Raw genomic sequence first — 26665 nt, forward strand, 5'->3', positions numbered from 1 at the left:
TACTTAAGACCATCTATTCAGTGCCTTTGCAATGCATGTAGGTATTGAATTGCTTTAAATAATAAGCATATATTAGAATAATAAACTATAATCATCATTTCTTTAATATGAGCAATAATTACTATCTTAACTGGAAATTCATAATCATTCTCATGGCTGACGTTATTGTTCTGTCGATCACTACGACTGACTAGCACAAAAAAGGGGCGTGGCCTAAACGCTCCTTGTTGGCACCGGAAACGCTCGTGTTGTTGAATGCACAGTTATCACTCTAGGGGGAGATAACTCTATGGCTGGTCCCAAGTCTCGCCAAGTAATATCAGCTGTAAGATGTAGTTCTGCCATGGATATTATAATAATGTTAAACTGCTTCATGGTATTTTCCTGTATTTGCTTAAAATGGTAATATTGAAAGCATACTTGTGACCATTTTCATTTATCCTACAGTTAACCAATTTGAATATTTAAACCATTACGTAGAGTAAGTCCTGAAAATGATGTCGCCGTAGTGGGTCCGAAGTATCCCAGGTAGTTGTCCATGGTACCTGTGGGCGCCGTGGACCAGCATAGAAGGTTTAAGAAATTAGGTATTGTCTGGAATTGAGGTGTCCAATTATTTATGCTCGTTATTGGACATATTAACAATATTTAATATTTTTCGTGTTTTAATTTATAATTGCTTGTTCTTTAGGAGTTTCTATAACACGCTATAACACGGGATTTTGTGATTTTTGGCTCATAGTAATTCGGTTACCCCTAATCTAAATGAATGCTAAAGGAAATGAGTTTAGATAATTGTGGAGTTTACCTTCTCTAGCAAACGAGACCGCTGACGCTTTGGGAGAAATGCACTTTTGACTCCCCCCCTCTAAGTAAAAAAACATGTTTTGAGAATATTATATATATATATTTATAATCAATGAAAGGTAAAGAGTTGATAGCTACACGTGAAAGAAACTGATTAGGGCCTAGAAAAGCAATTTATATTTCCATCCCTCATGATAACTAGCAACTCCATGTCTCTCAGGCTATCTCCATTTAGCGACTCGATGTTTCTCAGGCTATCTCCATTTGCTGCACATCTTCAGAGACAACCTCAAACTTTCTAACTGTTTCTTTGAGAACTTCGGTAGCGCCGTGCTTGTATGTATAATCTCCTTGCCTACGAATATGAACATTTGCGGCGGATAAGACTACAGCAGCGGGCAGATGGACTCCTAATTGATCAGAGGAGACAAGTTTGTATGTTGACACGTGACTAACAACTGAATGCAGCCATCTTACCTTTGTCCTTTGAGATTTGCTTTGTCATACGGTCGAAGGTAGTCAACACCGTCTTTGGTGATAACGCAGAGATCAATGTATGAACCTGAGCCAAGGTCATTGAACACTCCCGCAGCCACGGCGTCTCTCACTAGTTTCTTTGCCTCCTCTAACTGGAAGGTTACAAAGGAAACAGTTCAAGCATAATAACATCCGCATTAATAGTGTAATCGGCAGCGTACATAGCGCCAGCATAATACAGTGTCGCTATCGCAACAGACAAACGTGTTAGCATATAAAAACACAAATAGTGTCACCATAGCAACAAACACTCTGTGCCTACATATATATGAAAGACCCAAGCATCGCACAACATAAGATTAATTTATAGGATTATCTATAAGATCCCTATTAGTGGGGGAGCCAAGGTATGTTTTTTGCTCATTGAAGAGAACTTTATGACCCATATACTATTGGAAAGCTGAGAGTTCACTGATTTTGAATCTGCAAGTAACTTTTTTGTACCAGTGGCGTATAAAACGCTACAGGGTTGTAAACGGGGTAAAAGGGGGTTTTGTATGCTTTTTCACTGTAGCAAATATCAAAATGTTAGCATACATAGCTTAATAACTGTTCATTCAAATCTTCTCTTTTTCACATGTTATGCTGAACATATTGTTGGCTATGTATCCCCACATTTTCCACTCTACATCAATGTATGATCAGGGGTTTTTCGGTGATATTTAGGGCATGTCATATTTTTTAAACATTTTTGGGTTCGCACAACAGCCATTTCTTTTCAATCGTAAGTGAGCTTCTGAAGATGATCTATCACAATGATCAATGTGTTTATGTTCAGATTGTTAAATTACATCTTTCTGGACTTGATACTTCTGAGAAAATTGACTTGTATGCTGTCTAAATGTTTTGTATGTAGTCTATTTCGGAGTTATCCCTCAAATATGTATTATCTATGTTTTTGTGCTAGCTGATGCATTCAAGATTCATATCTCGATCAGTTTATAAAACTTGTACAGAGAAATGGCATTTTAGCTAATTTATTGATTAAATACAAGAGCTAACAGAATAAAATAACTGCTTATTATCCATATAATCATAAAACAAGCACGTCTTGTAGTCGCAGGATGATCTGCTTATGCGCGACTGAACTTTTCCTGTTCCCATTCGTTGTTCAATAAAGAGGTTGCAAAATGAAACCCGGTCATGTGTGCTATCACGGGTTACGCGCTGCAACTCGGGACCCGTTACTTGACGCGTTTCTTGTACCTATTTTATACTATATTATAGATAATACAAATAGTAATGTAAACATTATAACAACTAGAACTCTGCTGTTACCGACTTTGCCAAAAGTGTGGAAGATTTTGATTTTGTAGGATATAAATATGTCTATCTCTAAAGTTTTTCTTTTTTCTTACATGTAACTTATTGTGTACAACAAGCTTTGTAATGGTTTACATTGGTTGCATATAGCCAAAAGGGGTGCGGTGCGACCTTTGTAGGTTCCTTATAAAACGTTTCTGGTGAGTTAGTAGTTGATTAGCACTCAAGCTATATATGTATGCACTAGAACTAAAGAAAACAATTGTCGGTTTGCCTTGAGCCAATGGAAAATATGTTTACAGCCAACGCTGAGTGAAGTTTCTTTCTAAAAATATTTGATTTTTGTCATAATTTCTTTCTCGCGATGACCAGCGGTGTCAGACGGATTAAGATATAAAGGTTTCACAAATTGTAGATCAACAAAATTTTTGGTAATGGTTTTTTAGGTAAAAGTACTAGTGTGGTGGCAGACGATAGCTGAACCCAGGGCTAAGGAGGGTCACACCATGACTGGTCAGCAGTATCATTGCTAAGAGGAAGGCTCGGCCCCTGCAAGCTAAATAGCCAAGTAGACGGAAGTGGTCTAGGATCAGACCATCAGCCAGCTTGCACTTCTGGTGCACCAGCTGACGAAGCAGGTCCAGCAGCTGCAAGAAGAGCAACATGGCCAAAAACATATGTGTCAAACTCATGGCCCGCGGGCCACATCCGGCCCACCTTGTATCAGATCTGGCCCGCAAGAACATTTTACATTATTGTTATTCATGACCCATTAATATGAAGTGCTGATGACATAATACTGCACAGAACTACAGATCCCATAATGCAACGCTTCAGCTGCCTTGCTGCATGCTTCTCGGGTCAATTTAAACTGAAGTTTGTTTCAGAATAATATTCCTGTCTGTTTTTATCCATATTTATGTTCCAAAAACATTTAGTTTTATTGTGTTCAATAAGTGTTTATCCTGTTTGACCCGTGACCTAGATTGTGTTTTGAATTTTGGCCCCTTGTACATTTGAGTTTAACATCCCTGGCCTAAAAGAAGCTATGCCAATCCAACCATTTCTGTGTTGAGGCTGTGGGAGCCAGAAGGACGTTTGGAAGAACTTCCCTAATGCAAAAACAGCAAAACTGGGGAAACTACGAAAGGTCGCAACATTACTACCAACCTTTAGTTGTACTAAGACCCCCAACTGTTCAGACCCTAGCAAAAAAGTGCTCCGGGAAGCTCGCTGGACATGCTGAGTCTGGCTGGACTCTAGTGAGGAAGGCTTCAAGGAATTATGAAAAAGCGATGCAGATATTTTCTGCCATATCCACCCAGAACAAGGATGTGACACGGCGACCTTTTGCCATGGCCTTAAAATTGAGAGGTGATGCAAAGGTCTATTGCCATATCTGCCCAGAATGTGATGTGGAAATTTCTTGCTATAGCCACCCAAATTTATTACGAGGCCTGGAAAAGCTCGAGTCCAAATGCTTGAGCTGCAGCTCAACTGGGGAAGCACAACCAGAGTCTAAACAAGCCCCACTGAGCTTGGTTGAAAGAGGCGCACTCCTACACTGGTCTGGAGAGATTGGGCCTGCAGTTGGCCAGAAGCCGGCTTTTAAAGCAGCAGAGCCGACCGATACCATACTCCATCACTGAACCTAACCTACACACTAAAGGTCTGCCTTGGCAGACCTTGGCAGAGACGTAGGCCTTGGCAGACCTTGGCAGAACCGGAAACTCATGCGCCTTGGCAGACGCATGAGTTTCCGGTTCAGTTAACTTTACCACTCATGGCGAGCGTGGTAATGAGCCGATCAGAGCACAGACTCTAGACTGGTCCCATTCCACAAGATACTTCCTTCAAGAGAAACTAGAGGGGAAGTTAATCAAGTTTTGGATTGACACCAGATGCACTACAAACATGCTAAGCAAGCAGGTTTGTAGGTTTCCTTAAGGCACGATAGACCTACTCAAAGCGACTGATAGCAACGATCCCGTGGCTGATGGAAAAATTGCTCCATTCCAGTGTCATACGGTTGCCAATACAACTTCAAATTTTCAAAAACTCAAACTTCAAATTTTGTATTAGAATATCTTTGGTCTTTGTATCCCATAATAAAGACCTCCTTGGTCTTTATTATAGGATATAAAGACCCAGGAGGTCTTTGTAATGAGCCACATTAGCAAAGATCCCATTTTTAATACTATTCCTAACAGCTCACTAGTGTCCTATGGACTTTCAGCAGCCTGGGCTTTCCTTCGGCGGGCAAGTGTTGACATGTTGTGCAAATATATAAATCTATACAGTGTATGTATGCTCAACAGACAACTAACTGCATAAAATGAGCATTTACCTTGCTCTGCTAATCTCTGCTTGATGAGCTCCCTTTACGCCAAACATGAATAGGCAAGGGATACTGTTACTTAGCAAGATGCAGATGGTAAGAGACATGGTGGTGCCAGCTCCGACTTAAATGTCTGTTTTGTGTTGGGTCACCACACAGAATTACTGCTCATTGGAGTAAATACAATTTTGGTTAGGATCTCTTACTGACTTAAAGCTTGAACAGGCCTGGGACAAAGAGAAGCATAGTTACGCAGTGTCTGAAGCTCACACACAAACCTCTGATGTTCCAAGCCGGAACCCTGTTCGGCACGTATTTGGGGTGTATGACCACCAGGTGAATGAGGAACCACCTCTCTGAAGTTTGGTGTTCATGGCTCAAGGTGAGAAAGCACTAGAGGCAGAAGTGCCAACCTACCTAAAGGACCTGTTCTAAACAGCGCAAAAAAAACTTCACAGAGCCGGGACCAACTGAACAGTCATCAAAACTGTTAACACGCTGTCAAGCAATGTTTAGTATGGGAGAAAGAGACGTGGGCTGACCCTCTGAAGTGGAGCATTCTATAGTATCAAAGAAGGAGCTCTGGCCAATATGTCAACCTTTCCATTAACTCGGACCAAAGAAGGATGCTGGGAAAAAATGCCAGGTGCAAGAAATTCTCAGCAAAAGGTGCATTTAGCCAGCTGAAGGTGCCAAGAGCTCCAAAGTGGTGTTGGTCCGAAAAAAGATAAAAGGTTCTTATTGTGTATTGACTACCACCAGCTGAACAGGGTCACAGAGCAAAAGGCTTACCCTCTTTTTTGGACGACCTGCATCCTAGCTAGAAGATGAAAGAGCCATCTTAGCCCATCTGGCTTTAAAGAATTTGACCTACCACCGAGTCGGCTGTCCCATAAAAGAGGCGGAGCCTGCTAATGTTTATGATGTAAAAGGAGCCCGTCGAGTAGAAGTTGGCAGAGCATGAGAGCCTCATTTTATGCAGTTGTCTGTTAAGCATACTTACACTGTGCATGCCATATAACCATAAATATCAAAGTTTTTCATAGTCATTGTCTGTCTGTTCAGATATCTGTCTAATTACAGCTATTAAAATCTTGTATTGAAAAACTTGCCTTTTGCTGGATTTGAACTAACAAAAATTGCAACCACAACTTTTTATACTTGCCTCTAACCACGAAGCTACAGAATTCTTACAATTTTACCGCTCTTATTATTTACCGTATAGCCCTTTCTCGATTGCACTTGCTAAATAAAAAGTTAATTGATACATTGCGCCCACAGGTTACGATGCCCTTATAATTACAAAATGTTTTTGCCCAAGTCTATGAAAGATGATGCTTTTCGAATTTTCCGAATAGAGCAAATTTGTGTTCCCGAAATACGATATCAACAAAAATTTCTCTTGAAGTTAAAATTTGGCGATTGTTGTACTGGTTACAATGAAATAAAAAAAATGTCAATATGCTATTCTCCAAAATATTTCCCACAACACTGAAAAGAGATACAGATAAAACGACCGCTATTTTAAACACGGAACAGAGGAACGGGATCGTCCATGACCCAGCAAATGACTACTACTGTTAGTTTTATGATTTTATGGATAATAGGCAGTTATTTCATTCTGTTAGTTCTTGTATTTTATCAATAAATTAGCTAAAATGCCATTTCTCTGTACAAGCCTTATAAACTGACCTAGATGTGGATCTTGAACGCATCAGGTAACACAAAAACAGACAATACATATTGGGGGGATAACTCCGAAATAGACGTAACATACAAAACGCGCCAATTTTCTCAGAAGTAATAAGTCCAGAAAGATATAATTCAGTATTCTGAACATAAACACATTGGGCATCATGATATATAATCTTTAGAAGCTCAATTATGATTGAAAGGAAATGGCTGATGTGCGAACCCAAAAATGTTGCAAAAATATGATATGCCCCTGAATACCTCCGAAAAAACCCTGATCATACAGTGAGGTAGGGTTTAAAATTTTGGTATACAAAGACAACAATATTTTCGGCATAACACGTGAAAAAGAGAAGATTTGGATCAACAGTTATTAAGGTATGTATGCTAACATTTTGATACACGCTACAGCGAAAAAGCATACAAAAACCCCTTTTACACTGCTTACGCCCCTGCAGCGTTTTATACGCCACTAGTACGGAACAGTTACTTGCAGATTCAAAATCAGTAAATTCTCAGCTTTCTAATGGTATATGGGGCATAAAGTTCTCTTCAATGAGCAAAAAACATACCTTGGCTCCTCCACTATATGGAAACTAAGCATTTTTCTGGAATCGTGATGCCAACCATTTTATATACATCTATTCAGGTGAATACAGCCAAACCTTAACTCACAATCATCTTATCTTGACAATCACATTTGTCAACATACAATATAACATATAATATAACACACAATGTAATATATAATATAACATATATAATATAACACACAATGTAATATATAATATAATATATATAATATAACACACAATGTAATATATAATATACAATATGATATATAATATAACACACAATGTAATATATATACAATATAACATATAATATAACACACAATGTAATATATATACAATATAACATATAATATAAAACACAATGTAATATATAATATAATATATATAATATAACACACAATGTAATATATAATATACAATATAGCATACAATATAACACACAATGTAATATATAATATACAATACAACATATAATATAACACACAATGTAATATATACACTATAACATATTATATAACACACAATGTAATATATAATATATAACATATAATATAAAATTTAAGCAAACGTTAGATTCTACATGTCGAACCATTTCCAGCATATCGTTCTCCTTTACAATGTTTGATTCTCATGTCTTTGAATAATAGTAATAATAATAGTAATAATAATATAATAATATCAATAATAATAGCAATAATAATAATAAAAATAATTATAACAAACAGTATTTCATGCTTTCCTTTTCAGTTCTACAATTATGGGTCTAAACAACTGGTGAGAGTTTTAGTGATGGTGGAAAAAGGAAAAAAGCAATGCTTCCTTTACAACTAAAGCAAATATTTGTGATACGCATGTACATGTACGTGAAACAACTCAGTTATATCAATTCTATACATAATCTATAACAATGAAAGTCATGAGTATGAATGAAGACAGAGAGAGAGTGGAGAAAGGAGTTGGAGTAGAGATTCAGAGAGAGTGGAGAAGGGAGTTGGAGTAGAGATTCAGAGAGAGTGGAGAAGGAAGAGAGTTGGAGTAGAGACTCAGAGAGAGAGTGGAGAAGGAAGAGAGTTGGAGTAGAGATTCAGAGAGAGTGGTGAAGGAAGGGAGTTGGAGTAGAGACTCAGAGAGTGGAGAAGGAAGGGAGTTGGCGTAGAGATTCAGAGAGAGTGGTGAAGGAAGGGAGTTGGAGTAGAGATTCAGAGAGAGTGGAGAAGGAAGGGAGTTGGAGTAGAGACTCAAGAGAGTGGAGAAGGAAGGGAGTTGGAGTAGAGACTCAGAGAGAGTGGAGAAGGGAGATGGAGTAGAGACTCGGAGAGAGTGGTGAAGGAAGGGAGTTGGAGTAGAGACTCAGAGAGAGAGAGTGGAGAAGGGAGTTGGAGTAGAGATTCAGAGAGAGTGGAGAAGGAAGGGAGTTGGAGTAGAGATTCAGAGAGTGTGGAGAAGGGAGTTGGAGTAGAGACTCGGAGAGAGTGGTGAAGGAAGGGAGTTGGAGTAGAGACGCAGAGAGAGTGGAGAAGGGAGTTGGAGTAGAGATTCAGAGAGTGGAAAAGGAAGGGAGTTGGAGTAGAGACTCAGAGAGAGTGGAGAAGGGAGTTGGAGTAGAGACTAAAGACCCTGAGAATGAAGACAAAAGCAACAAGGTACTGATGTACAGCATGAGATGTTAACAGCTAACAAACCTCCATATTCGGTTTGTAGCCCTCCTCAAATACAGCTATCGCCGCTAGAGAACCAGAGCCCATCGTCACATAATTTTCTTTACTAGTAGAGCCATGTGGATATATGGAATATATGTGAGGGCCTGTGAAGTCAACTCCTCCTAACACAAGAGCCGCGCTTACGTGGCCCTGGTACCTACAATCAAAAGTGAGAATGAGTTTGGAATGAGAATGAGGACGATTTGATAACCTTGTCAAATTGTTCGAATCCTCAACTGAATCAATGAGAACACATGATGTAGATATCATATTATACTACAATATAATATCAAATAATATTGTTTTTGGAAACGCAGTAATCGTCAAGTTAGCTACTCATCACTTTAGTTGATTATTCTTTACTGCGAATACCTTCTCGTCATTTGAAGCCTAAATGTTGTACTTTGGCTTTTAATGAAGACCTCAATAAAGATGTTGATTACTAGCAAAATAAAATAATATGTTCCTTTTTGACCCTGTCGAAATTATAAATTTGAACAATTCTCAATTTCGTTTACCGTAGTCATTGTATCAACGGTAAAAATTTTTCTAACATTCCATTATCGACGGACTAAGATCATCTGTTTGGCTACTGCAGAAGAATAAGCAGCAAATTCCAAGTAGTTAGGTGTTCTACTGGTTGTTCAGCTAGTTCCTGGCTAACTATCCTAGTGACCTTCCATCTACAGCCCCTGTTGAGCTATACATAACGTGACGTTTCTTTTACCTTTTAGATTATTGACGAAATGTTGCTATGTTGTTCACGGACAGTTGCTAACTGATTAACATCTATATAATTACTATACATATTATATAATTATATTATATATAATTATATTATATATAATATAGTATAATATAATATATATTATATACTAGAAATTCCCCTGTCATACAGCCCACGACCAAAGTGATATTGGAAAAAAGAAAGGGCACTGATGGCTGAGAAATGCAATATTAGCAGTCAAATAGGATAACTGCAATGGTAGCTGTAATGTACTGGGTGTGGGTGTTATTATATACAACAAATAGCAATAATGAAAGGAAAATATTATATGTTTATATCTCTCCTCCTGCAAAAAGAGAAATGCAATATTGGCCAATATTAGAAGTAAAATGCACTGATATTAGAATAACCAATATTATTTATATAGTAATAATTTAAAACCAATGCACAATTTTTTTTTACATTTCAAAACGGCATAGCTAACAATATCACGAAGTTGTGATATTTATATAGATTTTTAGAAAATCTGTACTATGTAGTCATTGTTCTGTAGTCATCCAAACTTATAACTAATTATTGTAATAATCTCATAAGAAACGTTAAAAAAATATCATCGTCATTTGCTGTACTTACACTGCGTTGGACATCAGTTAGAATGCAAAAGTATTCAAATGTGTAGGCAAATGAAAATGAAAAAGTTGAAATCGGCAAAAATGAAACGATTTATGTACTCCTATGTTAATTGCCGAAACCTTCGGCAATTCGACAATGCTATAGACTGGTGAAAAGTGCACGTTATTTTTTCGTGAAATGCGCAAGACTTTATCGTTCTATTATCTGTCGCTCGATGTTTCAATTTCCAGTCTTAACTTTTATTAAACCAAGCTTTTCAAGCGTTTTGTGGCGATTTTCATCCAAATTAATCTGTCTATTTGTGTATAATCTGATCAGATGGGTTAGTTTTAGGAATTTGTGGTAAACCTTCAAAGGCTTGGTAACATATTTAAATAGGGTTAAATGTGTTTTGTATCGTTATTATACTTTAATGACTTTACAAGACGATGCTTAAATTTGTTGATGAAATTTCTTGACGAGGGTTCGTCTCATTGTGGATGAATAATTTTCGTAAGTTGTGTGCACATGCATTTATCATAAAAACTCCCACACTTCGCTCCGCTCGTTTGTTCGTGGGATAAATATTAATTAAAGCTGTAGACCTAAACTACTGTACGTAATTTAAATAACAACAGCATTAATGAAATATGTTTATTATATCTCTTATTATATTGAAATGCAATATTAAAAGTAAATGGCAAGCTGCCGTGTAATATACAATTTGAAAGTTGGTTGTTGGTTAAAATAAATATTAATTCAAGCTGTAGACCTAAACTACTGTAAGTAATTAAACTAACAACAGCAATAATGAAATATGTTTATTATAGCTCTGAAATGCAATATTACAAGTAAAATATATTGTAATATACAGTTTGAAAGTTGGTTGTTTTGAATGCAGAACAGTTTTGTCAACGATATGTAACATAAATAAATATTAATAAAATAAATATCTAACTATCTCAAACTTATGTTTTACAATAATAAAATAAATATTAATTCAAGCTGTAGGCCTAACCTACTGTCGTAATTTAACTAACAACAACAATGCCAACAATAAAGAAATACATGTATGTTTATTATATCTCTGAAATGCAATATTAAAAGTTAAACGGCAAACTGATGTGTAATATACAGTTTGAAAGTTGGTTGTGTTGTGATGAATGTAGAATGGTTTTGACAGCGATATGTAACAGAGAGCAAGCGTTGGCATTTACGCGTCTGGATGTTTTATGCAAACTGGAGTGAAATAAAAAAATATTCTTGTCATAAAAGGGCGTTGTAGTAACTCCCTACCTTGTAGATAAATGTAAAGAAATCTGGCTGATGTTCTAGATAATTTGAAAAACCTTCGGCAATTGGACAAAAACGTAGGCTGATAAACTGTGTACCACATTTTCGTACCTGTAAATCGGTCTACGCCTCAAACAGTAGACAAACAGTACACAGTAAACAGTTCTACTATCTGTCGCACGGCTTTATTGGCATTTCGTAGGTCGGTCGAAACTATTAATAAACCAAGCTGTTCAAGCGTTTTGTGGGCGATTTGTGGCAAGACTTTATCTTTCTATTCTCTGTCGCTCAGCGTTTCAATTTCCGGTCTTAACTTTTATTAAACGAAGCTTTTCAAGAGTTTTGTGACGATTTTCGTCCTAATAAATCTGTCTATTTATGTATAATCCGATCAGATGGGTTAGTTTTAGGAATTTGCGGTAACCTTTCAAAGGCTTGGTAACATATTTAAATAGGTTTATATGCGTTTTGTATCATTATTATACTTAAATGACTTTACTGAAAAATAGTTAAATTTGTTGATAGGGTTTCGTTGCAAGGGTTTCGTGACGGCCGTTAACGGATAATTGTTTGGGAGTTGTGTGCACATGTGCATTTATCATTATTCTCCCAATCAATCGTTTCACTCTTGTTTGGTCGTGGGACTATATATAACATATACATTATATTTTATATAATACATATATTATATATATGTTATATACTGTATATTATATAATTCAGGTAATTGTCAATTACCTGAAGAGGTACTGTTTAAGCAATTCACTTGCAGTGCTAACGCGAGCTTTCCTTCCTGTATTTAGGGAGTGCAGTTCCAGCTGAGCTGATATCATGTTAGTCGTCATCTCTGTGTCTGCAGCAGTCCCTGTATAAAACATACTATTATTATTATCTCTGTAGAGGGCAACTTACTGGCTACTCAAATCCAAAAATGGAGTTGTCTCACCGCTAGCAATCACACGTTGGTCTGAAGGAGAAGGCAACTCTGCCGCTTATGAAAATAACCCCCAGGTGAATGTATAATACTGATTTGAGTACAATACTGTCCCGACATTCACATTGGAAAACTGATGTTTGTGGAAAACTGATGTTATTGAGATGCACAATTAAAATGCTCTTCTAAGTCTTCAGATTTTATGTGAATTGCTGGGCGAGTTATGCCACTATCTGCCAATGAGTCACGGATGTCTGGTCTAAGGTTTCTAGTGTCATTCGAGTCTTTACTGAACAGGACGATGACAGCGACAAGTGTAACTCGGACAATGATGAGAGGGATTAGGGCCTAATTGGCACACGTTTAACTTTATCTAAAGATGAAGTTTGAAGGATGACGATTGAACTAAAAAAGAAAGTGACGTTACAGACTTGATGTGCAACACGTGTGTAACAATAGTGCACTCGTTTAGAATTTGCACCAAACGAATAATCAAGGTATGCGCTGAAATAGTTAGTGCAGCCTATGTTCTAACTTTGTGTTCGAATCGAATAATGATTTTTTACTGTTTTTCGTTGGCCTAAAAATTTTTAATTAGTTGAATAAACTTTGACTTATCTATCACTCCTTTTGTTCATTTACTACAACTTATAATCTGAAGCAACTTATATGTGGACAATAACAGAGTTGGTATTTGAATTGATGCTGCGGCTTGTAATCCAGTGCAGCTGTTAGCCTGGAAAACATGGAAGCGGAGTTCTCAAAACCTGCAGTTTCCCTCCCTTCATTACACTGATTAATAAAATACTATAAACATACCCATAAAATGAATGACATAATTTGATTTATCCATACTCAGAATTTGATTTTGCAAATTTGGATTGCTCACACGCGGAAGTAAAATGCTCCAGCAACTTTTAATGTTGAAATTTGGAACGAGGAGAACCTTATACTTAGGTGAGTGTCTGTTAAACGCACAGTAAAATTTTATGAGTTTAAAATTTACTTAGGCCAAACTGAAAAGCTCATAATGACAACTTTGACACGCCGTGTGAAATAAATACTCACTTTCATCACTTGGGGTACAGAGACACATGGTCCAAAACTGAAACACACCTAAGCATAACTCAATACTTAGCTCTTATAAAACAGAGGGAATATTACTCCGAGATTGTAGTGATGGTTGTACTTTTTACTAGTACTATTTTGTAACGAAAGTGAAGCTATCAATCAAGCCAGTTTCATCATTTTCATCAACAATGTAAGTACATACATGTATGCATGAACAGACAGAACTGAATGTTTTATATCATCACAAATAAGATGTTAAAGATGTAAATAATAGTTAAATGATGAAAAATAAACCAAACAACAGAGTACCAAGTTACGACAACAGAGTACCCAGTTATGACAACAGAGTACCAAGATATGACAACAGAGTACGAAGCTATGACAACAGAGTACCAAGCTATAACAACAGAGTACCAAGTTATGACAACAGACTGAACAGAGTACCAAGCTATGACAACAGAGTATCAAGCTATGGCAGCAGAGTACCAAGTAATGACAACAGAGTACCAAGTTATGACAACAGAGTACCAAGTTATGACAGCAGAGTACCAAGTTATGACAGCAGAGTACCAATCTATGACAACAGAGTACCAAGCTATGGCAGCAGAGTACCAAGTAATGACAACAGAGTACCAAGCTATGACAACAGAGTACCAAGCTATGACAACAGAGTACCAAGCTATGATAACAGAGTACAGTGCACCCTCGAGATACGATTACCCTGATATACGATTTTTTCACCTTACGAAGTCAAATATTGTGATATCTTCACCTCGCTATACGAATTTTATTTCACCATACGAAATTGAAAAAAGTTTCGCCCGAGTTAAAATTTGGCCGTCGGTGTGCTCATAACACACGTCGAAATAAAAAAGACACCGAAATATAGTTTGCCGAAAACATTCTTAGAACGTTTAGAAGAGACACGATGATCGACTTCTCTCATGTCCGCGTGGAAAATTTCGTGTAAAATACACAAGCGAGAGCAAATATTCATTTGTAGCGTTATTATAGCTTTTACTATAAACATTCAAGTCAGCATACGTATATAACTACAACTATCTACATTTAATTCGTTATCTATGGAATCTGAGACCGATACAAACGTTACAAAACGAAGGAAAAATGATTTCTATGTCAACAAAGTTGGATGTCGTAAATAAGAAGAAGTGACCCGTATTATTAACATTGTCAAGGAATATGATCGCAACCAATCAGCATTTGCAATTATTATTAAAACAAGAACTCCATTAAAGCAAGCACAAGAAAGAGCTTCCGACTGAAGATTTGAATGAGCTAGGTCATGCACGCGATCAGCATTCAAAAGGAGCAACCATTTTGTAAAGGCGAGGATTTAGAAAATACAGAAAATCCCACATTCGCAGAAATGTTTCAAGTGTTTAATTTACTGATGTGGACTGGTACATTAAAACAATGCATGTATAATATATATTATTTATCTCTTGTGAGGCATGTTTTCCATATTTTATTCATTTTATTTGTTTCCTTTTGATTTTATGTTATATTTTCTTGTGTAACCATGTCTTTGCATATGGGCTTGTTATCTTCTACGTGAATACAATTCATCGTATGTATGTAACTCATATAACTAGCTACTCAAGATAGTTGACGCATCCACATTACTTTCTGAAACTTGCTAAAGCCCTGTCCCCCCATAGGGTATAAATACGTACAAACTTTGTATGTATGGTTACATTGATTCTTGTGCACATTTTATACAAGACAAACTACTGTACCACATTCTCTGGATCCTTTTACAAGCGCTAGCTAGCAATTTTCTGCATTGCACCATCAATTTTTTCGTAGAAAAATTGGACAGGAATGGACAACTTCTTTTAGTGTGCTAAAAAATTCCAATTCATTACGTTTTAAATTTATTTTCAAATGTACAGCACCATAATTAACATTGATACGTTTTTGCCTCCTCTCTGCTTTACCTGCTACATGTACCAGCTACGTTACTCTAAAGGTATGTACGTTCAGTATAGAAAATATAACTTTATTTTTCTTTTCGGTAGCCATTAAATGGTCAAGTGTGCGAGAGGCCGCTTTCTATAACTGCATCGCTCGGCCTTATTGATTTAGGTCGAAAAAGATTTCAACCAGATAGGCTAAAGTTTATAGTGAAAGTGAAGATAGGAACTGCTGAAGGATAAAATTTCGTAATAAAAAGTTGCAATTCAGTAAAATAGTTCAAAATACATACTAAAACTTACTTTTAAGTGTAGGCTTAGCAAGCTAAACTTACTTGAAGTGAATTCAAAGTTTATGTTATGCGTACCTTTTGAAGGCAAGAACTCCTTACCGTACGTACTACGTTTGGTACACACATTATAATTTTGCGTTTTATTGCAGATCATAACCATTAAAATACACTAAATACAATACAGTTACTGTAGGTAACTCTAATTACTAAAGTTAACATACTATTTTGTTGCTAATTGTCAATATGTACACATTTTTATAAACAAAATTGACGATTTTTACCAGGGGGTGTTTGCATTGTATAATTACAATGGTCTTTATACCCCGATATACGAATTTTTCACCATACGATGCCAACTCTGGAACGAATTAACATCGTATCTCGAGGGTGCACTGTACCAAGCTATGGCAGCAGAGTACCAAGTAATGACAACAGAGTACCAAGCTATGACAACAGAGTACCAAGCTATGGCAACAGAGTACCAAGTTATGACAACAGAGTACCAAGTTATGACAACAGAGTACCAAGTTATGACAACAGAGTACCAAGTTATGACAACAGTCTGAACAGAGTACCAAGCTATGACAACAGAGTACCAAGCTATGGCAACAGAGTACCAAGTTATGACAACAGAGTACCAAGTTATGACAACAGAGTACCAAGTTATGACAACAGAGTACCAAGCTATGACAACAGAGTACCAAGCTATGACAACAGAGTACCAAGCTATGACAGCAGAGTACCAAGTTATGACAACAGAGTACCAAGCTATAACAACAGAGTACCAAGTTATGACAACAGTCTGAACAGAGTACCAAGCTATGACAACAGAGTACCAAGCTATGGCAACAGAGTACCAAGTTATGACAACAGAGTACCAAGTTATGACAACAGAGTACCAAGTTATGACAACAGAGTACCAAGCTATGACAACAGAATACCAAGCTATGACAACAGAGTACCAAGTTATGACAACAGAGTACCAAGTTATGACAACAGAGTACCAAGTTATGACAGCAGAGTGCCAAGTTATGACAACAGAGTACCAAGCTATGACAACAGAGTACCAAGTAATGACAACAGAGTACCAAGCTATGACAACAGAGTACCAAGTTATGACAGCAGAGTGCCAAGCTGCTGTACCGAACTACTTCAAAAGGTTTGTTGTCGGAAACAGAGGTTTTAGTTTGAATAGCATAGTAAACTATGTGTTCAACTGTCAAACGTCAGCGAATATAAATGAATAATACTTTTTGTTATATGGCCCAAAACAAGGTTTAGTGTATATAATATTATGTATATAAGAGATCTCCTGTACACAGAAGCAATATGGTGGTTCCCAATCCATACATATACTATAATAGAAAACGAGTTTCCAAAGCTGCCTATACAGTCGCCTTCACGTTTGTCGAAACGGAAAATAACAGGGAATAAGATGCGCTATCATAAGCAACATACCAGCACCACAGCAGTATATATTTGGAGACATATAATGTATTTTGCTGCAGTTCTTGTCAGCCACTACAGAGCCTTCAGTTGCCCTTGTATCAGCGCCAAGAATAACTCCATCCTAAATAAGAGGGATGCATTCAGTATACTATATACAGATCATAGTATTAACATACAAGTGCCAGTACTGTATACAGTCAGTGTACAACCTACCTTATATACAAGTCTTACTATAGTAGTGCCAGTACTGTATACAGTCAGTGTACAACCTACCTTATACACAATCCCTACTATAGTAGTACCAGTACTGTATGCAGTCAGTGTACAACCTACCTTATATACAAGCACCACTATAGTAGTATCAGTATTGTATGCAGTCAGTGTACAACCACCTTATATACAAGTCTTACTATAGTAGTACCAGTACTGTATACAATCAGTGTACAGCCTACCTTATATACAAGCCCCACTATAGTAGTACCAGTACTGTATACAGTCAGTGTACAACCTACCTTATATACAATCCCTACTATAGTAGTACCAGTACTGTATGCAGTCAGTGTACAACCACCTTATATACAAGTCTTACTATAGTAGTACCAGTACTGTATACAATCAGTGTACAGCCTACCTTATATACAAGGCCTACTATAGTAGTACCAGTACTGTATGCAGTCAGTGTACAACCTACCTTATATACAAGCCTTACTATAGTAGTACCAGTACTGTATGCAGTCAGTGTACAACCTACCTTATATACAAGCCCCACTATAGTAGTACCAGTACTGTATGCAGTTGGTGGCTTGAATCCCTCTCCTATGAGTCTGGCGTTTCTGTAATAGAATCATGGTCAACTGCACTTTCCATTTGAATAAGCAGAAAAAACCACATTCACTGGCAGCCATAGTTACTCAAGCCTTAGGCTTTGTTCATAAAGAACAGGACATGCGCTCATTAATGAATACATATCACCCTTTGTTACAAGTGTGGATATGGTGAGAGAGTAAGGAGTGTCAAGGAACTCTAAAGACATAAGTTTGCAATGTTCAAGTGACAAAATCAGTAGAGAAAATGTCATCTCAATTTTGAATAGGATTTGTAAACAAGATTATCCTGTAACCTCAAACAATTCCTTTTTTAATTGCTGTCTAATATGAGTGTATTTTGCAATGAATTGATGATGGCTTGCTTTGGCTGATTTGTTGTGAATCAAAAGACAGTAAAGAGTTTTTCCATTGATGCCGAGATATAGAATTTTGTTTCTTCTGCATAACCTTTACTACATTTACATATTTACTACTATTTATACCCAGGGTTGAATTTTGTCAAGTGAACCCTGTCCCAATCAGTGTTTGGTACTGCTTGAACAGCATGCTGATCAACTAAAGTTGGTATCTAGAAATAATGGTCTAAACAAGGAAAAATTCACTTGAAGCGGCCATTATATTATCATGATTTTTCCAAAATGTTGCTAATACTAACTTTGGTGCTCTATTTCCTTGTTAATCCTTTGAACCCTGGTGGGCAGTAAAATAGCATCCACATGGCTCTGTTTACAAATGATGTTACTAACTAGCACTGTTGACTGTTATACGTAACTATTGTTAAGCTGGTCCCAAACGCGAGGTACGAAACGCTGGCCTAAAACACGAAGAATTATCCAAAATGTTTTAGTAAAAATTGTAGTAAAAATCTAGCTTTCCAGTCAAGTTACTCAAAATTCATTAGGTAATTATTCTATTACCGGTGGGACGGCGGGCATCCCCAGCTAGTCTATGATAAGAAGCAACATATCAAATATTGACTACCTTGTTCATAACGGTCTGGGAGTGTGCAATTTATCCTTGCATAGCTGGCATATGAGTAGAGTTTTGAAAAACAGTCATCTAACAGCAAATTTTTATAAAATAAAATGCAATTTAAGTCAACATGATAAATCGTAATGCACATTCATGTATGGCCAAGAATCATATAGGGTGGCTTTTGTAGGCTTCATTCAAAACAGGTTTTGATTAGTGAGTAGTTAATTAATTGGCCTATCGTATCTGCACTTAAATGAAGGGTAGCATTTATGTCTGCGTTGAGACAATGGATAACATGTTTACAGCCCACGCTGAGCTTAGTTTCGCTTTGCAAAAACTTCATTTTTTTATCGTAATGACTTCATCGCGACGACCAGCAAAATTATACTGCAAAGTGATACAGCAATGATACGTGATGATCAACCAGATGACATCGCTACAGAGATTTCACCAATTGTAAATCAATGGATTGTTTGATGGTTATTATCGAGCAATAATACCAGTGATTATTCATTGTAGTAGTTATAATAATTTCCTAAGCTATAGTAATAGTGACAACTGGCCTGGCTTGGAACGCGCCCAACTTTTTACCCATGTTAGTAGTGAAAAAGCCAAGCAAGTGCGTAACAGACTACCGACTGCATGCTTAGCATAGTCTAAATTGTAGTTGTCGGAATTAAGTTAGCATAGGGTCATTGCATGAGTAGGATTAGAGGAATGTGTATATAAACTGACCACTCAATTTCTTAACTTTCTTGTATGAAACCCTGCCTATATGCGAGGACATTCAGTGCTAACCCAGGACACACAAACTACATACATATATATAATTATATATACATGTGTATAGTAACTAAAAGCAGGTGCAAAAGCGTATAAAAATAGAACTCTACACTAAAAACCTAAGAGATAATTAGTGGAGTATGAAATTTTGAGAAAAATATTAAGAATAAAGTAAACTTTTAGTAATTGCGCTACAAATTTGTTTCGTGCAATGCACTCAGCAGAGGCGGTTGGACTAAAATGAAAAGCTGTACCGAATGTGCCGATATGTAATATTATATATATATTACTATGTTCACATCTATTAAAAAGGAAAAGTAAAGGTGTCAAAGAGGATGACAAGGTTCATCTCAGTATATGAATATTTATAACCCATTTACTTTTTTCTTTTACTATTATTTTCAGTAACATAAATATGTGGTATAATATATATATATATAATATATGGTATAATATAGAATATATGGTATAATATAGAAGAGAACTTGGCTGTTAGTCAATCACTGCATTTTGTTTCAAAGAGATAAAGATGTGCTTTCATCAGGCGCTCTTCATATTCCATATTATGCTACAATTTGCTCTACACTTATTTTTTGTAGATTAGCCAAACACCGACGTTGCACGAGTATTGAAAAACAACTTATAAACAGTGACAACATAATGTATTAGCCTGCCACTTGCCATTAGCCTAGCACATTGCCAATGACCAATTTGAGTAAGCTACTATCCGTATTGCTAAACTAAATAATAAAGCCATGAAAGCAAACTTTAGGGGCGTTGCGTTACACAGGGTCCTATGCTTATGTTAACCGAAATAATGATTCATATCGCCTAACGAATCCATTGCATCTCGCGTAGCTTAATTTCTTAGGTTATCACTTGGTGAACGGAGCTTCAAAGATCAACTCCAGCATGGAGCGGATCTTTAATTCCTAGATTTTAATAGCTATAGCTGGAAAGACTGAACGACGGACTCTGAGATTTAAATACATTAACATTAAAATGACAGGAAATGACTTCGAAGCCCAAAACAGTCAGGAACCAGCTGTAATTTTGTTGTAGCCATGCTTGGTGGCCACCAAGTCAGCAGAGGTCAAACGTGCCAAAAATGTGTGAACAAAAATTTCATGTTACTCGCAAGGTTATCAAACACTTTAGCGATAATTAAACATTGTCGTGTTTTATAAGTGTATAAAATCCCATGCATAATTCAAAATGGTACAAAAAGGGCTAACAATTATGTTGTGAACATCAAAATGTGGAATCTTTGAGCTTGATAGTTATTCTAATGCAGGAGATAGCATTAAACGAAAAACTGAGCAGAACAGCGATGGAAAAATAATATAACTTTTTCTTTTTATTTGAGTCTGGGCACATGATCTTCCACATACCACAATGAATTTTTTTTTTAAATTGTATTTGGTTATATTTCCAAGCTCAATCATCAAAGCAATACAAATTACTTTTTGAGTGAAAGCTCGACATTGTACAATGTCACATGACATCCTCTACATATTCTCAAACCATATTCTTTAAAAATTTGGTACAAAAAGAACTTTACAATATGCTCAGGTTGTTTTTGTGCGCTATGACAGCCATTTTAACGTTAAAATAATATGTGCTTAGAGAGCAGAGATAAGGAGCTGGCTAACAATGTTTCAAGGGAGCCAGCGCAGTCTCTCTGCATGTTTGTATTTGTTGTGCATACATTGCATCCATGTATGTTTATATGTATATTTGAGGAAATACAGTAATACTTCAATTTACGAGTGCTCCAACATACGAGAAACTTGAGATACGAGCCAGCTTTCAAGCAAGTTTTAGCGCTAACATACGAGCCATGTTTGAGATACGAGCACTTGAGTCAGTTGCCAATTATACCAGAGGTGTTTTATGAGAACAGCACTACCATGCATTTTTCAACTGCTTAGGTTATACTTTTGTACCGTGTTTTTTGTGCGCGATTTTCAGTGCAGAATTATGGGAATTAAACGTACTGTGCGTAGACTAAAAGTTTGCCAGCAAAATGAAAGATAATACAAAGAAAAAGCAAATGATAACATTTGATATTAAACGGAAAACTATTGAAAAATATGCGAAATGTGTATGCGTGATTGAGTTAGCTCAGCAATATGACAGAAATACATCCACAATTATCAAACTGAAGGATTATATTCAGGGCATTTAGTTCGCAAAAGGACTAACCATAGTTTCTAAGCGGCGCGGCGATCTCCCCGACCGCTGATGGCATTGGATAAACAATTGGCCGGTAACAGCGTTACTGAAACGATGCTATGTGAAAAGGCCGGTGCTATCTATCAAAACTGTAAAATAGACATTCGGACAAGTTGGCTATTGGTCGTGCATTAACCCTTGGTGACGACGCCTGTGTTCGTCCTAATTGCAACACGTTGAAAGAGCGACAAAGGCAAACGTCCTTAGATAGGTTTATCTTAAAACAGCCGGCTAGTCGTGAAAGCGAAACAAAGGAAAAATTAGCTAACCAGCGAGAAACTTCAAACTATGAACGCCGAAGAAATTTTAATTACGTTTAGTTAAAAATGAAAGTTTGCTTTTAGGTTTGCTTCTAAGTTTGTCTTTTAAGACTTTGATAAAAACGAAATTTATCAAAGTCAACTGTTGTAATGAAGGATAACTTATATCTCCCTCCATGGCAAATGCTAGCGTTAACTGCTATTGTATGTATTTAATTTTACATGTTAATTAATCACATTTCCTAGCATTATTTTTCATTTGTTGCTTTTTGAAAGCATGTGGTACGTTAGGACAATAAACAACATGTTCTTTCTGTTACAATATCTTGTTTTGAGTGTTTTATTTGCATTTTAAGAGTATGGAAACCAATCAATATACAGTGAAACTTGGATGAATCGCCCTCGGATATATCGAACACATGGTTAACTCGAATGGATTTGCTTGGTCCGTTCCCACGCAATGATAAATGGCTTTAGATAACTCGACCGAAACTCCGTTAACTCAAACAGTTTTTTGCCAAACGGCTACCGAGACGGTTGTTACTATCGCTTTAGAATATCACTTTATTCCAAGCCATAGAGATAAACATCGACTTTTAGTAGTTCTTAGGCCTCGTTATTACCAACATCGGCAAATATTTTCATTAACGACTTTTCTAAAGGTTTGCAAAAATCAAATTTTAATAAACACCCGCTTAGCGATAAGCCCTCCGAAAGCAAGAAAAGCGAGGTAAAATTTGGATAACTTTAAAGTAATATCGGCAAAATTGATAATGGGTTTTAAATAGTAAAGCAGTTTTGTAATAACTGACTTACTGCAAAATTGATCTTGGTTAAAACGCTCGGTAGAAAAATACGTATGTATTTTTTCTGAGTGTTTTAACCGCGATCAAGTTTTGCCAATTTTAATCTGAGAACGTCCTAGCAGTCACATCACCTAAAGCAACAAACAAATCTCAAGTGATAGAAAAATATCTATATTTTCTGATTAAAAATATTTAAAACTTCACACGAAAGACCCTTTAACTTGCAACAAGCAATCTATGCTTTTGATTGATATATAGTTTGTATATGTACATGTATCTACTGATAAATACGTGCACTTATGAGTGTCCTGATAACTTGAACGCTCTAATAACTCGAACACTTTTGCTCGGTCCCTTGAAGTTTGAGTTATCCGTGTTTCACTGTATATTGAATTGTTCTATATATAAATAAATTGCACCAACATGCGAGTAAATTGACATACGAGCTCAGTCTCGGAACGCATTAAGCTCGTGAAACAAAGTATGACTGTACAGTCAAACTCGGATAACTCGCCCTCAGATAGCTTGAACACATGGTTAACTCGAACGGATTTGTTTGGTCCATTCCCACGCAATAATAAATTGCTTTAGATAACTCGACCCCTACTTCGTTAACTCGAACATTTTTTTGCCCAACGGCTACCAAGACAGTTGTTACCGCTTTAGAAAATCACTTTATTCCAAACCATAGAGATAAACCTCAGCTTTTAGTAGTTTTTAGACATCGTTATGACCATCAACAGCCCAATATTTTTGTTAACGACTTTTCTAAAGGTTTGCCAAAAATCAAATTTTACCAAATACCCGCTTAGAAAAAGCAAGGGAACCTTCGGGTAAACTTAAAAAAATTCGTAAAAATTGATCTTGGTTAAAATGTTCATAAGCAAAAAATATTGTATTTCCTTCTGAGCATTTCAACAGCAATTGAGTTTTGCCAATTTTAATCTGAACACATCCTGACAGTCACATTTCCTAAAACAACAAACAAATCTCAAGTGATAGAAAAGTCTCTGTACTTTCTAATAAAGTTTTTTAAAACTTTATATTACAAGCCTTTTAATTTGCAACACACCATTTATGCTTTTGAATTATACATAATTTGTATATGTACATGTATCTCCTAATAAATACATGAACTTGTGACAGTGCTCTGATAACTCGAACACTTTTCCTCCGTCCCATGAAGTTTGAGTAATCCATGCTTGACTGTATACATATATTATATATAATTGTGGCTATGCACTCAGTGTTTATTTCTGTCTTTATTATAATGTGGAGTTTCCTCAAGGTGGTTTTATTGTATGAATGTTGACAAGGATAATTCAAGACGACTGCTTAGCTAGGCTGCTTGATCAGTACTGATGAGTCATAATGATAACACCAGCTGGACCACCCATAACATTGCTTCAAGGTCACACATACTTAGTACACATATAACAGTCTTGCGGAGAGTAAAGGAACAGAAAGTTTCCTTCCCACATAACCACTATTACATTGCATCGCATTTGCGATGCCAGCCAGACGTTACCAGTCAGCATGCATCGCATTCCAGTGAGTCTCAGTAATGAGCTACAGAGGGACTTCTACTTACGAAAGACTCTCGTAAGTAGAAGTCGAGAGTTGCGAAGTCTTGGAGGAAATTATGCTTCAACTCAAAAAAGATGTATTTAGATACGAAAGCCATTTGGTATTTTAAACCATGGGCTCGGTATCTTGGCCAGTTTGCTTCCTGTAGGTTCGGAAAATATGTACAAGACGTATCAGCCAGTTTAATTTGCTAGCAAAATTGGAAAATGAGCAAGTGACAAGTATTTGACTTTCTTTCGTTGTATAATTTGAAGATATCATATCCTACATAAAGAATAGGAATATTTTCCTTTCAAACAATTCAACCTCTGTGTTTTCTGTAAAATGATGTAGGGCCTAGTTTGTCAGCTAGTGTCGATCTAAATAGCTATTTCCACTTATGTTATTAAAAGCACTTATTCTGGGCAAAAGAAAACCAAGACAACAATACAACACCTAACACTTCTGACCGCCATCCTCCCAATGCTAGCGCTCTTCAAGGTAAACAAACAAACCATTCAGTTTTTCTTTGTTCTCTTTTTCTTTCTTTGCTCCATGTGTATTTTTTATACATTATGTAGTGGTATAATTCTAACATGTCTTTGTCACAGGTCTAGCCATTGCATGTATTCATAATTTATACAAATATTATGTCCAAATTTGGTGGCGGTTAGGAACGGATTAGGACACTTAAATGCTAATGCGGCTGCTACATACAAAACTTTCTATCAATGAAACAGCTTTTGAAATGAATTAATGTCCTAAGTAGAGGTTCCACTATTTAACTTAGTTCCCTTTTAGTAAGGCAATTGGCCAATACCCAAATGTGAGCAGCAGATCTTGCCTGCCCTTGCTAAACCTTAAGACCAAATTTCCTATCAGCACAGGTTTGTCATTTTTTCTATACTTAGTAGATAAAAGTGAATTCTTGCTGCTAACTATGATCAACAATCACACAAAAAATGTTTGTTTGGCGGTTTGCGGATATGCAACATAGAGTGACATGCTCTAACCAACAGATATTGCAGATTCATGCACACTTACATTCTACTGAGTTTCAACAATAATTTAAAATCATGTAATGGTCTAATGACTAATTAACGCTTCTCTTCTATTAAAAATCTAATAATAAAACCTGCTTTGTAAGTGAATTTAGAAGCATGTAAACTCGTGCTCCAATATGTTAATAATCAAAATATTAATAATCAATGTGATGCAGTAGGTGTGACCAGCTCTTTTCTGCCGCAACCCTCTCACTTCCATTGTCAATTCATGCAGTTGAACCGCCTACATCTAAATATTGCGCAGAATAGAATAAAAAATTTCGCGTCGTAATTATTTTTTACGATCGTTGCAACTAAATCGACAGTTTAATCTTATAACAATTAAATTAAAGCTAGGTACAATTTAATTGATTGGTATGGCTACAATGTGACCATAAGCAAACAACAACGAATGAAAGCACACTACATGAGCATGACTGTCATAAACTTGTAGGACTTATAAAAATGTCATTCGCTGTCATAGGCAACTGGTAGGATTATAAAAATGAAAAATATTATTAATCATCCTTGGCATAAAGTTCGATGTAACTACCTTGCGCAGTTTTCAAAAGAAAATCCACCTTTTACAGGCTCTTCTAATAAGTCTCCTTGTACCATTCTGCTAATTGGTCGCACTCGTACAACGATGATTGAGTGATTTTCTTCTTCGGAGTAGTTTTCTGCGATGCAAAAGCTTGAAACCTGCGGCGCATAGACCGAGTCCTCTGCCGAAAAACCACTAACCGAGATCTCAGTTCCACACGATATTTCCTATCGCAGAGTAAGTTAGTTTAAGTTGTTCAACTTGGCATCACATTGGCTGAATTTTAGACGTTGAGCCTCAACGTCATGCTTGGCACGACTCCAGCTAGTTTACTATCCTTTTATTGGCCAATATCATGTTTTGGTATCAGGTTATTGGACGACCTACTTTTTATGAAATGT

The 26665-nt window shown here is 36.5% G+C and overlaps 1 protein-coding gene across 5 annotated transcripts; it reads right to left on the reverse strand.

Moving 5' to 3' along the window:
- Nucleotides 1–1039: 1039 nt before the first annotated feature.
- Nucleotides 1040–26419, reverse strand: LOC137398573 (proteasome subunit beta type-7-like). 5 transcript variants are annotated; one of them, XM_068084721.1, is made up of 7 exons: nt 26274–26419; nt 17977–18058; nt 17235–17346; nt 12283–12409; nt 8895–9069; nt 1285–1436; nt 1040–1162 (listed from the first exon to the last, which is right to left on the reverse strand). In XM_068084721.1, the coding sequence occupies exons 1-7, from the start codon at nt 26336–26338 to the stop codon at nt 1057–1059; spliced, it is 819 nt and encodes a 272-aa protein (XP_067940822.1). In that variant the 5' UTR covers nt 26339–26419; the 3' UTR covers nt 1040–1056. The 5 variants fall into 5 exon arrangements, with proteins under 5 accessions (XP_067940822.1, XP_067940827.1, XP_067940823.1 ...); XM_068084726.1 differs by lacking the exons at nt 17977–18058; nt 26274–26419 and adding an exon at nt 17857–17883; XM_068084722.1 differs by lacking the exons at nt 17977–18058; nt 26274–26419 and adding an exon at nt 17678–17711.
- Nucleotides 26420–26665: the final 246 nt, after the last annotated feature.

This window comes from Watersipora subatra, chromosome 6, assembly GCF_963576615.1.
Source record: "Watersipora subatra chromosome 6, tzWatSuba1.1, whole genome shotgun sequence".
NCBI classification, from domain to species: domain Eukaryota; kingdom Metazoa; phylum Bryozoa; class Gymnolaemata; order Cheilostomatida; family Watersiporidae; genus Watersipora; species Watersipora subatra.